At 36.2% G+C, this 14,506-nt stretch overlaps 1 protein-coding gene across 1 annotated transcript; it reads right to left on the reverse strand.

Moving 5' to 3' along the window:
- Positions 1 to 11,833: 11,833 nt before the first annotated feature.
- Positions 11,834 to 13,759, reverse strand: LOC110707488. The gene has a single exon (XM_021885495.1). The coding sequence runs from the start codon at positions 13,757 to 13,759 to the stop codon at positions 11,834 to 11,836; it is 1,926 nt and encodes a 641-aa protein (XP_021741187.1).
- Positions 13,760 to 14,506: the final 747 nt, after the last annotated feature.

A 14,506-nucleotide genomic window follows, 5' to 3' on the forward strand; every position in this document is an offset into this window, starting at 1 on the left:
CATTGATGTCTATTTGAAAAGAACTTGAGATCTCAATTCACCGATGAAGTGGTTGGAAGCTATGTCTATAATTTAAAGTAATGGCCACATTGAATGACTCTTGGGACAAACAATGGCTCCATAAAACTTATTGGATCGAAGGACAAGGACTTGCAATGCAAGTTAGACAAGCTTTTCAAATGACAAGGAAAGATGTCACTTAATTGATTATTACCAAGGTATTCCTTTAATACTTTGCAATAGGAAAGAGATCGAGGTATCCTTCCTTGCATAAAATTCCCATTCAAGTCGAGAGTTTGTAAGCTACAACCTTTCCTGAATTTAGCAGGGATTTCACCATCTAATTTGTTTCCTCTTAAATTTAATACTTTGAGTTGAGTCATGGCGGCAAAACAATCAGGGATAGTGCCACTCAATTGATTGTGCTGTAAATTAAGAAGCTCTAAATTTGTGGCGTTGCAGAGTGATGTAGGCATGCTCCCATGTAAGTTATTTCTTGAAAAATACAAGTAGTTAGCCTTTGATAGATAGTTAATAATATAAGGGTGGATAGAAGTGAAATTATTATTGGAGAAATCTAAAAAGGAAAATTCCCTATTTCTCAGGGTGAGAAACAAATTTTGTTTCTCACATGACATTTTCGTAAATAAATCAACAACTTTATTCAATTGTGGAACCCACAGTTGTGGAAATTTCCAGTTGTCACATTCAACTATCATTTAAACCTTATTGGAAATGATAGTTGAATGTGACAACTGGAAATTTCCCTTGAAGATTATTGGAATGGAGGTCTATAAACCTTATACTATACGGTAGTGTCAGGGGTGGTTCTAATTCTACCAAGTGGTTAGAAGAAAGGTTGAATTCAGAAATTCGCCATATCAACCTAGGCACTACACTTGTAATGTTATTCATTGAAAGGTCAAGGATATATAATGATGTTTGATTTTGTAAAAATTTAGGGATGGTGAGCAAGTTACAAGAAGCTAAAAGAAGAGTCTCTAAACTGAGGAAAAGAGAGGAGTTTTCCCTACAATCATTTGTACCAAGTGACAAGAGATTATGTGAAAGACCAAGAAGTGTGAGGTTCTTGCAGCTTTGTAGTATACTAGCCAAGTGTAGTGTGCCATTCAGCTTGTTTGAAGACAAATTGAGAGACTGAAGCTCTCTTAATTGGAAAATTGAATTTGGGATTGACCCTTCAAAGTTATTGTTGCTTAACTGAAGAGAACTTATCTTGGAAGACGTTATGCTAGATATACTTCCATCTAGTGAATTATAGGACAAGTCAAGATCATCTAAACTGAATAAATTATCCCAGTTTGTGGTGTTGATAGAACCATTCAAATTGTTTCCTTGAAGATGTAAAGATTTTAAATTCTTCATTGAGGAAAGTGATGGAATGAGACCAGAAAATTTGTTATTAGAAAGATTAATTGTACAAAGCCTCTTGAGGTTGCTGATTGAACTAGGTAAGATTCTAGAAGAGTTTGACGATGAGATATCTAATTCCTCTAGAGAACTTAGTTTACCTACTATTGATGGTATCTCACCTTGCAAAAAATTGTTGTTGGCTAGATTCAACATTTGAAGGAATTGAAGACAAAACAAACTACTTGAGTTGTCAATGACTCCGGTGATATTTTTGTCACTCAAATCTAGGCCAATGACTCGACCATTGGAGTTGTTGCATATGACACCATTCCACTAGCAACAATCGGTGCTTTGATTCCAACCCACAAGCTTGTCTAAAGCATCGGGAGCAAATGTAAGATTGTGCTTCAACTCAAGAAGTAATATGGGGAGACTCATGAGAATTTTTTTTATGTGAGAACACTTTTTATGTTCTAAATTTTTACTCATATGTTCTAAATATTAAATATGATGTTCTAAACTTTTCCTTAGATGTTGTAAATTAAATCAAATGTTCTAATTTAGTACTCACATGTTCTAAACCATAAATTAGTTAAGTTTGATATCATAAATTTTAAATAACTTGTTCCAAAATTTTAACTTATATGTTCTAAATTTTAAAACGTGTGTTCTTAGATTTTTGAAAAAATGGAATCTAAAAATCCAACATTTGGCCGGTCTGACAATAAAAATCCAACCTTCCATTAATCTCAAAAAAATCCAACCTTTGCACCCCACCTTCTTTGACAGGTCCATTTGACCTTTAACTTGTTAAACCGGTTAAATTTTTTTTTTTTTTTTTTTTTTTTTTTTTTTAATTTCCTTCTCACTCCTCTTCTTTCTTTAATTATATGTTCCAGATTTTAAAACGTATGTTCTATTTTTTTTAACTCGTATGTTCTAAATTTTTTACTTACACTTTCTATATTCTATATTAGTTTGTTCTATATTTTTATTCACATGTTCATAATATTAAATCAAATGTTCTAAATTTTACTCATATGTTTAAAATTTCATACAACAGATTTTATAATTTTTTAATCACTTGTTTCAATACTTAAATCAAATGTTCTAAACATATTACTCACACAGATGTTCTAAATTATTACTCATATGTTCAAACTTTTAAATTGAGTCACATGTTCTAAATTTTAACTTGTATGTTCTAAATTTTTACTCACATGTTCTAAATTATAGATCAGTTCTTATATAAGTATGAATTCTCACATATGAACCTATTCTCACCGGATCCCTCCCCTATATATATATATATATAATTTAGAACAAGTGACTAAAAATTTAGAACATATGACTAATAATTTAGAACATGTGTGTGAGCAATAATTTAGAACATCTGATTCAAGAATTAAAACATGTGAGTAAAAATTAAAAAAAATTTGCTTTATGAAATTTAGAACGTATGATTAAAATTTAGAACATCTGATTTAAAATTTGGAACGTGTGAATAAAAAATTTAGAGCACTTGGTATAAAATATAGAAAATGGGAGTAAAAATATTGAACATATAAGTAAAAATATCGAACATGTGAGTAAAAATTGGAACATATGCTTTCGAATTTAGAGCATATAACTAAAAATCTTAGAACACACACACGTTTTAAAATTTAGAGCATATAAGTGAAAATTTCGGAATAAGTCATTCGAAATTTATAACTTCTAACTTCACTAATTTATGGTTTAGAACATGAGTACTAATTTAGAACACCTGATTTAATTTAGAACACCTAGGAAAAAGTTTAGAACATCATATTTAAAATTTAGAACATAAAAAGTGTTCTCACATAAGAAAAATTCTCACGAGAGCCTCCACTTATATATATATATATATATAGATTGTTATAGTGAAGTTTTTTTTTTTTTAACATAAGACGTAGCAGAGATTACTTGGGCAAGGCCCTAATAATTACAGCCTAACGTCCATAGATTTGGATAACCCAAAATGCAAATCTAGGACTAAGTTCAAACGATGAAAACAAGAAACTAGAATATTGTTTTTACATAACCAGAACAAAGACATAAAAACACAGAGGCATGAACAGAAGCTAAAAAATGCCCTCCAGAGCATTAAGATCAGCTTCATATGCAGCAATGACACTTGTGGGGACTGTGTAATGAGGAACATGACCCCTATGCATACGCATGGAAAGCTGACTTAGATAGTGCGCAACAGAGTTCCTTTCCCTTGGAATATGGCTAACCACCACTGTCATATCCTGATTCCTGAGGCATCGGCTAACATCTATGATAATTGTTGCTAGTTCATGATGCATGTTAATCGGTTCTTTGTTAAGAAGAGAATGAATAATATCCTCAGCGTCTGTTTCAACCTCAAGAAATTTGATAGGAAAAGCCCTTGAAAAGTTTAAACCCTCTCTCAGAGCATACATACAGTTCAGCCTGAAGAGGAGTTTTTGCATTGTACTTGCTGGAATACCCAAACTAACATTCACCTTTATCAGTTCTGAACACTCCACCCCCACCAGCACATTCATCCCTTTCACTTTTCCAGGCACCATCAGTGTTTAGCTTTAAATAGCCAGGTCTTGGAGGCCTCCAAGGAATAGATCTATCTGCAAGAGGGCCTTTGGCACAATAAATTTTCTCTTTGCCTTTCCCTTTGTGATCACCCTGTAAAACAAAAGAGTTGATTTGATAGTCAATTATAAACCTGATAAACACAGAGTTACAATTGTAATCATCATTGTTAAAGAAGACCCCATTTCTGAGCTTCCAAAGCTGCCACATTCCCATTAGGAAAATGCACTTCCATTTAGGAGTTTGAGAGAAATTGAATTTTAACCAATCATTCCAGGAGCTGTTCATAAAAATACTGAAATTAAAGGAAGGTGGAGGTTTTAGTTTCTGAAAGATCATAGACCATAAAACAATGGAAAAGTAGCAATCTCTAAAAAAGATGAATAAAATTTTTTGGATTCTCCTTACACCTAACACAGACATTGTCAGCTAATCTGAATCCACCTAATCTGATCAGCTGCAGAAACAAGATCAGAAACAGAAGAAGAGATTGGGGTACTAAGGATTAAAGGAATGATGTGAGAGGGAAGACGGTGCCTAATATCATCAATGTACCAAGTACCATTCCTGATAATATTTGAGACTCTCCAATGACTCCTATATTGAGGGATATCCCTTGAGATTAACTTAAATAAAGGAGCTTCTCCAACCCAATGATGGTACCATAAGGAGGTATCCTCTCCATTACCAATTCTGATGATTAGACCCTGTGAAAGTAAATATCTGCCTCTTAGGATGTCTCTCCACATAGGGGATTGGGAGGGGTTGGAAATAGCATCTAAAAAGTTTGATCTTCTAAAATACTTATCCTTTGAAATTTTGACCCAAAGCTTATGAGGATGAGTGAGAATGTTCCATCCTAATTTGGCCATAAAAGATTCCTTCAATGATCTAATCCCCAACCCCCCCCCCCCCCCAAGAGATGGGAAGAATAACATTATACGTGATGTACTTGAAATGTACGAGTATTGAATGAAACCATGCATTGCTGGACTGTTGGTATTTATAGTTGATATACTTGAAATGTACGGGTATTGAATGAAACCATGCATTGCTGGACTGTTGGTATTTATAGTTAACAAGGTAACTAAAACAAGGGCCATTATTTACATTGATCGATATAATTGGACATCATCTGTTGGTATTTATTAGGGGTGTCAATTCGGTTAAACAGTTCGGGTTTGGGTTGGGTTTATCAGTTTCGGGTTATAACGGGTCGGTTTATAACGGATTGAAATAATAAGCGGGTCGGTTTGGGTCGGTTTTGAAAATTATCGGGCCCGTACGGTTTGGTTTTTTTAATTGCAGTTTCTATTCGGATCGGGTCCTTATCGGGTCGGGTTCTAGTCAGTTCGGGTCATAATCAATTTGGGTTGAACTGGGTCGGTTTGAAAACGGGTTTAGCCCATTTAATGTGGGTTTCGGTTAAAAACAGTTCGGGTCTTAATCAGAACGGGTCGTAATTGATTCGGATCATAATCAGTTTGGGTCTAACTGGGTCGGTTCGAAAATGGGTTTCGGTTCAAAATAGATCGGGTGAAATCGGGTCCAACCATTATTGTTTCGGTTATAATCGGTTTAGATTGAACTTGGTTGGTTTGAAAACGAGTTTACCCAATTTGAAACGGGTTTCTAATCAAAATCATATCGGGTTAAAATTGAGTCGGATGATTATCGAGTCGAATTAGTTAGATAATGGGTAGGAACGAGTCATGTTATAATCAAGTCAAGTCATAAATAAGTTGGGTTTATCGAGTAGTGGGTTGAAACAGATTAGATCATAAACATATTGGGTAACAGGTTGTAAATGACTCAGTCATAACGGGTTACGGGTTTTAAACGGTTTGGTCATAAGGGGCAACGGGTCGTAAACGGTTCGGTCACAACGGGTTACGGATTATAACCGGTTCGGTCACAACGGGTTACGGGTTGGAACGATTTAGGTTTATCAGATTTTTATCGGGTTTTAACGGTTTTAGGTTTAAAACGGGTCGGGTTACTATCGGGTTTAAATGTAATCGGTTTGGGTTGCTTTCAGTTTCGGGTTGTAACGGTTTGGCTTGATATCGGGTCGGGTTAGTAACGGTTTGCATAAATTCGGTTTAGTTCAGTTTCGATTTGGAAAAAATTAAGTCGGGTCAGTTTTCGATTTTCAAAAAACGGGTTTTAAACAGTTCAGTTCCTTTTCGGATCGGTTCGAAACAGTCGGGTTTAACGGTTCGGGTTAGAAACTGAAAGCTCCAGTACTTATAGTTAAGAAGGTAACTAAAAGAAGGGCCATTATTTACATTGATCGATATAATTGGACATCATTTTCTGATAATTAAACTGGACATTTTGACTTGGAAGTCATTAGTTATTCAGGATTATCTTTCTACGATTTTTCATGGAAATTTCTGGCACGGTAATCAATGGTACATTACTTTATTGCTAACCAATTACAATAAATAATGGCTTATAATTTTTTTTTTTGAAACCTCAATAATTTTACGTAAAAATTCTACTGTAGTCGTCGACTACGGATGACTATGGACGACTACGATAAGAGATTAAATCTCATCTGTTTATTTTTTAAATTGACTAATCCTAGCCGTCCAATTCGATACCTCAACATAACAGTCGTCAAGTCTAGTCATCACGTCTTTAACACAATCATCAAGTCTAGTTATCAAGTCATTACACGGTCATCAAGTCTAGTAATCAAGTCATTACACAGTCATCAACTCTAATCATCAAGTCATTAACTCTAGTTTGGTTAAATTTATTTTTTCAAAAGTATTTTTTTTCTTATTTTTCAAATTATTAAATTCTTATATTTTATTTAATTTCATAATTAAATTTAACATCATATAATCAGTAGTAAAAAAATTAGAAAAACGGTGACATTCATGACATGCAAAAAATTGAAAATTAATTGAGAAACATTAAACAATGGCAGCCATTATTGATCGAAACTTATAATTTTGTGTTTAATTTTGAAAAATCATATGAACTTGGTAGTAATTTGCCATGGTTGAATGTTGAAGCTGCTATGATATTGTTGAAGATGGACATAATAATTCTATAATCATTACCATAACAATACTTATGTATTACAACCTTCTTTTTTTTTTTATTTTTTTCTTTTTATTTTTTTTTTTTTTTTTGAAGGAAAGGTGATGTCCCAGCTCGAAACTCGAATTATGTAACTTCCTTTAACTTTTAATGTATTACGGCTTATGTAGTGATTTTTTAAGTTATATGTGATCAGTTAAATTTTGTTATTTGTCTGCCATTATTAAACGTTTGAAGCTTTAAAAAATAACATTCATTTTTTTTTAAAAAAAACCATTTTTTTAAAATATTTTAATAAACCTATAAATTAGGAAGTGGGGGTGACTTCTTTTTTAAGTGGCGTGAGTTTAGGAAGTATATGACAAAATATGAAAGATGATATATTCCCTGCCTTAAATATATATATATATATATATATATATATATATATATATATATATATATATATATATATATTTGATCCAAATGAGGAATAATTCCATAAAAGAAAATAAAGAAGCAACAACAAGCAACAAACCAAAACAAACAGAAAGCAAAAAACAAAAGCAAAAAAACTAAAAAGCTACAACTAACTAAGGAGGAACTAGTCTAGGGGGTGTCACTCCTCTAGCATCCTCTTGCAAGATCCTCCCAAGCTCTTCCGGTACTATATTCATGATTATAAGTTGTGAGTCTTGAGAGACGCCGCGGTTGGCCAACCAATCCACCGCTCGGTTTCCTTCTCTATAGATGTGCACCACTCGAACTTCCCATTGAGCATCCTTTAATAGCTTTAGGCAGTGTTGAATGTCATGAAAACACTCACCCCTTCCATTAGAATTATTCTGAAAAATTCTCACGCATGCTTGGTTATCTAGATGTACTTCCAGCTTCTTTATTTGAAGATTTTGAGCAAGTTCAAGCCCTCTCACAAGAGCCATAACTTCTGCTCTGAAAGCCGTGCAATAGCCAAAATTAGCAGACATACCAGAAATAAATTGACCTTCATGATCACGGATTAAAGCTCCTCCCCCAGCTGGACCAGGGCACCCCTTGGCTGCTCCATCACAATTCGACACAAACCACCCAGGAGCAGGGGAATGCCAGGACACATTCACTTCAATTTTCTGATTGCTTCTTCCTGCTGCTTTATCTTTCTGCTTCTTCAAGCTTTCTCGAAATTCTCTGAATCTGACTCGTAGGAAGGCTCCCACATCAATTGGAATTTCATCTCTTCGATTGAAAATGCGACAGTTCCTCCATCTCCAAATCCACCATACTGCTGTACAAAACATGGTATCCCATCCCTCGACATTTATGGAACTTGAACCATCCAAATTGTAGTTCAACCAATCCTTTAAATTCAATCGAAAAAATTGATCATGGAACTTAGGATGCAGGATCTTGTTCCAAGCAAGCTTCGCATTTGGGCAATCTCTAAATATATGTAATGTGTTCTCATCACCATTGCCACAAATAAAGCATTTTGGATCGTCAGTTAGCTTTCTTTTATACAGATTCAGATTGCCAAGCACTCTATCATGACAAGCCACCCATAAAAAAGCTCTGACTCTTTGTTGTACAGGTGACTTCCATATCATGTCCCAGCATTTCTCATCCAAAATATCTGTCTCATGCCGCATTATACTTACTACAGATTTTATGGTAAATTTTCCTTGAGAATTCCCTCTCCAATACATTAAATCACCAACTGCAGGATCAGCACGAACCTCGTGATTTTGAATGTGTTTGAGGGCTTCTTGAGGCAGGAACTGTGCAAAGATACTCCATCTCCATCCTTGCCCTTCTTCCCACATATCTTCAACATTAGCATCCATGAGTTCCCTAGGTATTGGCTGAGTTGCAAGTTCTTTCAACGGTCTATCCATAGCCCACCTATGATCCCAGAATCTTGTACTAGCCCCATTACCAACTGCAATGCGCACACCTTCCCCAAGAACCGTAGCATTTTCGACAATGCCACTCCAAACATTAGAGCAACCAAACTTAGGAGTAAACATATCCAAGTCGCATCTTCCCTTACAATATTTTGCACGCAAAACTCGAGACCATAAAGCATGGGGTTCGCTTAGCATCCTCCAACCCAACTTGGCAAGAAAGGCCGAGTTGGCTTGTTTGGCAGAATAGATGCCAAGTCCACCGAATTCTCTTGGTCTCTGTAAACATTCCCATGAGAGTAGGTGCACCTTTCTCTTATCCTCACTTCCACCCCAAACAAATCTTCTCGATTTTTTATCAATTTCTTCACAAATTGATTTTGGGATTTTGGCTGTTTGCATTGAATAATAAGATAAGGTTGAGAGAGATGCCTTAGCCAAAGTGATACGACCTGCCATGATAAATACTTGGCTTTCCATCCCGCAAGTCTTCTGTCTATCTTCTCACAAAGGTGACTGAAAGTTGCTTTGGTCACCCTGCTAGTCAATGTAGGCATTCCCAAATACATGCCCAAGTCTGAGGTTACCTCCATGCCTAACTCTGTACTGATGTCAAACTGCTGCTCCACACTCACATTGTTTGAGAAATACACCCTGGATTTTGGTAAGGACACCTTTTGCCCCGAAGCTTTACAAAACCTACTCAAGCAATCTCGGATAAGTGCAGCCTGGTCCACACTTGCTTCAGCAAATAAAACTATATCATCTGCAAAGAATAAATTTGATAATTCCGGACCGTCTCTACTTGCTCGAATAGTTTTCCATTTACCACCAATAATAGCTTCTTCGATTACTTGGTAAAAGCGCTCCATACACATGACAAATAAATAAGGTGACAATGGATCACCTTGGCGTATTCCCCTTGAAGGTTTGAAAGATTTTGAAGGCTCTCCATTCCACAGTACTTGCAAGGAAGCTGTTGTGATGCAATCCATGATGACTTCAATCATGGTAATAGGAATATTCATCCGCAGAAGGGTATCTCGGATAAAATCCCACCTAAGCCTATCATAGGCTTTTTCAAAGTCAATTTTAATGGCCATATATCCTGTTGCCCCTTGTTTCTTCCTCATAGTGTGAATTACTTCTTGCATAATCACTATATTGTCTGTAATTTGCCTCCCCGGAACAAAACTCGATTGAGTATTCGAAATTAGGTGAGGTAACACAGGTTTAATACGGTTTATAATGACCTTGGTGATTATCTTATATGCCACATTACAGAGCCCAATTGGGCGGAATTGGGAAGCCATCTCCGGTTTCTCGACTTTTGGGATTAGAGAAATAAAGGTGTGGTTGAGTTCTTCTGTAGATTTTTTTCCTTCTAGAATTGGCAAAATCGCATCATAGACATTCTTCGACACCAAGTCCCAATTTTTTTGGTAAAACAGAACTTGAAATCCATCAGGACCTGGTGCTTTCAATGCACCCATCTCCTTGATCACATCATCAATTTCGTGCCTTGTGTAGTATTTGGTAAGTAAGCTCCAGTCTGAGTTGGATAGATTAGGGAATATATCTTGCGGGATGTCTCTCAGGTTTTGCTCCCCTTCTTCAGTAAACAAGTTTGCGAAGAAATCCACTATGACATTCTGAATTTCACATTTATCTTGAATCCAAACCCCTTCTTTATTCTTCAAAGATGTCACCTTATTTTTCCACCTCCTCACTATTGTGCTAAGGTGAAAAAATGTTATGTTTTTATCACCTTCTTGCAGCCATGTAACCCGTGACTTTTGATGCCATAGAGTTTCTTCACGCTCTAATATCTCATCCAATTCTTTGCGAAGTCTAGATTCCAATTTCAATAAACCTCTGTCAACACGAGTTGCTAGAGTCTTTTGAATTCCACCAAGGCGAGCAAGGAGAATACGCTTTTGCTTGAAAATGTTACCAAAAGTGTCACGGTTCCAAGTCTGCAAATCCAAGGATAATTGGGCTAGAGCTGGAACTAAAGGTTTCTCTTTACACCAACGCTGCTCAACAAAGTTGCTAAAGTTTTTGTGTTGTAACCACGTTGCTTGAAAGCGGAAGGGTCTATGTAAAGATTCCATTGGAACAAATCCATTAGGGGAGATGAAAAGAGGGCAATGATATGAAGTTGCAGCAGTTAGATGCCTCACCGAGGCATTCTCAAATCTTAAAGCCCATTGATCATTGCATAATGCCCTGTCCAACCTACCACTTTGTCTAGTTTCCGGGGTCTTCCCTCTAGCCCAAGTATGTGCTGCTCCTGAGAACTTCACTTCAAGTAAGTCCATTGTTTCAATCCAAGCATTGAACAAAGCTGATCTCCTGTTGGTTTTATTGCATGATTTATTTCTTTCAGAGGGAAAACGAGTGTCGTTAAAATCCCCTGCTATAAGCCACGGTTTTCCATGAGAGTTTGCAAAATTTTCCAACTCATCCCACAACTCCTTCCTTTTTTGCGGATCTGGACTTGCGTATACTGCCGTAAAGTACCAAGGTATAGCCCCTACTTGAGAAATTTCCATGGTAATATGTTGGTTATGATGCATAATAGGACTTACAGTAACTAAGTCCTTTCTCCAATATATCCAGATCCCCCCACTAAAACCAACTGCATCCGTTCTAGTGTGACCATCATAGCCGAGGATCGAAGCAATTTTCACAGCTTGATCTCCACCCATATGAGTTTCAACCAAAGCAAGAACGTTTGGCTTATAACCTTGACCAAGTCCTTTAAATTTGTAATAAAATTTCTACTACCCGCACCTTGTACATTCCAAATCATACAAGTAATAGGTAATGAGTCCGGAGCTAAATTTGGGAATGTATCTTCCATAGAAACTGGGATAGAAGGTAAAGAGGACATATAAGCTTCACAAATGAATCTAAGCAACCGCTTATATTCATTGGGGATTTTCATGGTTGCCACCAACTCCTTTGGGACTGTGGTTGGTGGTAGCATTGAGTCTAACTCCACTTCCAAAACATGAATCAGGAGGTTCAAATTTACCATGTATGGATCCTCCATCGAGTGACCCACACATAGTATCTTGTCTGTAGGAACCAATAGGTTGATTGATGAGGGAATCTGAGACATGAGTGATGGCTTCTCCTCCTTCCACAAATGGACTATGCTCCTGCTCGCTTACAATGCTGCTTGTGTTTTCCTTAGGGATAGCTTGATTGATGGAAATTGAGTTAGCTTCAAGGGCATGAATGGAATTTTCTTTTCCAGCATGTGATTGACTTACCCCTTTGTTAATGATAATATCAGTATTATCATTAATTTCCTTAAGAGGTGCGTTGACACTTTTGTGCACAAGATTTTTCTTTTTTTCTTGATAAGTTTTGGAAATATTCTTCTTATTTTTAGCTTGAGAGGGGGTCGAGGCAGAATAATTAAGCTTGAATCTAGGAGTAATATTCTCCTTAGCTAAAATATTCTGAGATTTTTCACTAAGATTGATCGTCTCAAAGATATTTCCAAAATTATCTTGAGGAGATTCTTCCATATCTTCATTTTCCATATTTATCTCCTTGTTAACATCCCCTTCTTCTTCTAACTGATTATTCAAAAGAGCAAATCTTGATCCCAATCCCTTATTTTTTGCAATCCCTTTGTTTGACTTATTCTGTTCCAAAGCAGACTTTTGGTTCTTTTCCAAAATTTGGACTCCACCCGAGTTGGACTTGGTAACATTATTCGGATTTTTTTCCACCCGTGGATTCTTTTTCCGGGTCGGTTTTTTCACCATCATCCATGAACCAAAGTCTTCAGTTTCTTCCAGTCTAGGATTATGGTTATGCAAGGGGTTCTCATGTACAGTCATGGCTTGTGGTTGATCTTCCTTCTGAAAAACAGAGCAATCATCTTCAGCATGCCCAAGCTTCCCACATTTAAAACAAATCATTCGGATCCCCTCATATTGCACCCTCCAAATTCTTCCTTTTAACCAGAACATAGAAAGAAGGGGCTTTGTAAGGTCAATTTCCACACTGATTCTCGTGAATTGCCCTCTTTCTGCTTGTGCTGTAGTTTTATCCACTCTTAGCACCTTCCCAATTTTTGAGCCAACTTTGTTTAGAAAATTAATATCAAAATATTCAACTAGTAAATTCGGAATACGCACCCAAGCAGTGAGAATTTTGATTGGTGCTTCATCAGGGATGAAATTAGGAATCCACTTACGAATTGTAAGGTAGTTATCATCCAAGAGCCACGGACCTTGACTAAGAACATAATTGTAATCAGCCTTATTTGTAAACCTTGCAATGTAATAATCGCACCCAATGTCAGTCAAAGCTAGTTCCCCCCTAATGTTCCATTTCTTTTTCAGCCGTCTTATTAGCCCCATGTATCCTATTTTTCCACTAAAAAGTTTCAAAATGAGTGAAGTTTTCCATGGCTTTCTTAGCCTTGCTTTCTCTTCCTTTGAAAGGCTGATAACAGGGCACCTATCATCCTTCAAAATTTCTTCAGGAATTTCTTCATCGTCAGATTCCAGATTCTCATCTTCCTCATCAATATCAATTATACCATCGAAGTTATTGATATTGCCATTAGAAGAATCCCCTTTCAACATGTCTCTAAAAGACATAGCACCTTCAGATGGATTAGCCTTTGCCTGCTTCTCCAAAGGATTGACCATGGACTCCTTATGACCTTCAGCATTTACTTCAATCATTTCCTCATCATTAACAGCAGGTGTACCAAAGGTGTACTGTGTTATTTTTCTCTTAGGTTTCTTATTAGATCGATCCAATTGGTCTCTCTCCTCATTGGAAGAGGGGCCATTGTTCGCATTCGAAGGGTTTTTTGTAGAGAGCATTTTCGAGTTAAATAAATACTTTTATATATATATATATATATATATATATATATATATATTCCTTAATAAAATTAGTATACAAATAATGGATGGCTTAATTCTAGGCTAAAATAATTACATTGAATTAAATTACAAAGATATGAATTACTTTTTTTTTTTTTTTTTTTAAACAAGCTACGAGAATTTCATTAAAGTAGATCAATTTCCGCCAAAGTAATCAAGCTTTGGGGAAACGGACCAAGAGAAACAATTTTGTTATAATCTCTAGCATCCCATCTTGCAACATTATGGGCTAGAGTATTACCCGCACGCTTAATATGAGATAAAAAAAAAAAAAAAAAAAAGACAAAACTAGACGCCAACTTACAAATATCATCAAAAAGCAGGATGATAGGAGAAAAGCCAACTGACTTCGACAATATTGCCTTCACCACTGACTTAGCATCACACTCAAGGTGCACTCTTGTAAATCCCAGCCTTCTAGCTAATAACAATCCATAAAGACAAGCAGCAGCTTCTGCCAAATCCACCCCCCACCCTGCATTTTCAGCACGCACTGCAGCAGCAAGCAGGCTTCCTTGGTCGTTTCTCAGCACAACACCCAGCCCCGTGGCAGCTCCCACATGAGCATCACTATACATGTGGATCTCATCTTTGCCAGAAAAAATAAATAAATATATAAATTTGAAACTTAGTCAAGTTTGTAATCAATGGGAATAATAGTTAGTAAATTTATCTTTGCTAGAG

This window comes from Chenopodium quinoa, unplaced genomic scaffold, assembly GCF_001683475.1.
Source record: "Chenopodium quinoa cultivar QQ74 unplaced genomic scaffold, ASM168347v1, whole genome shotgun sequence".
Classification (NCBI taxonomy): Eukaryota; Viridiplantae; Streptophyta; class Magnoliopsida; order Caryophyllales; family Amaranthaceae; genus Chenopodium; species Chenopodium quinoa.

What these genes read in the sequence shown, in the direction of transcription:
- LOC110707488 (XM_021885495.1), bottom strand. Translation starts at nt 13,759, where the DNA reads ATGCTCTCTACAAAAAACCCTTCGAATGCGAACAATGGCCCCTCTTCC.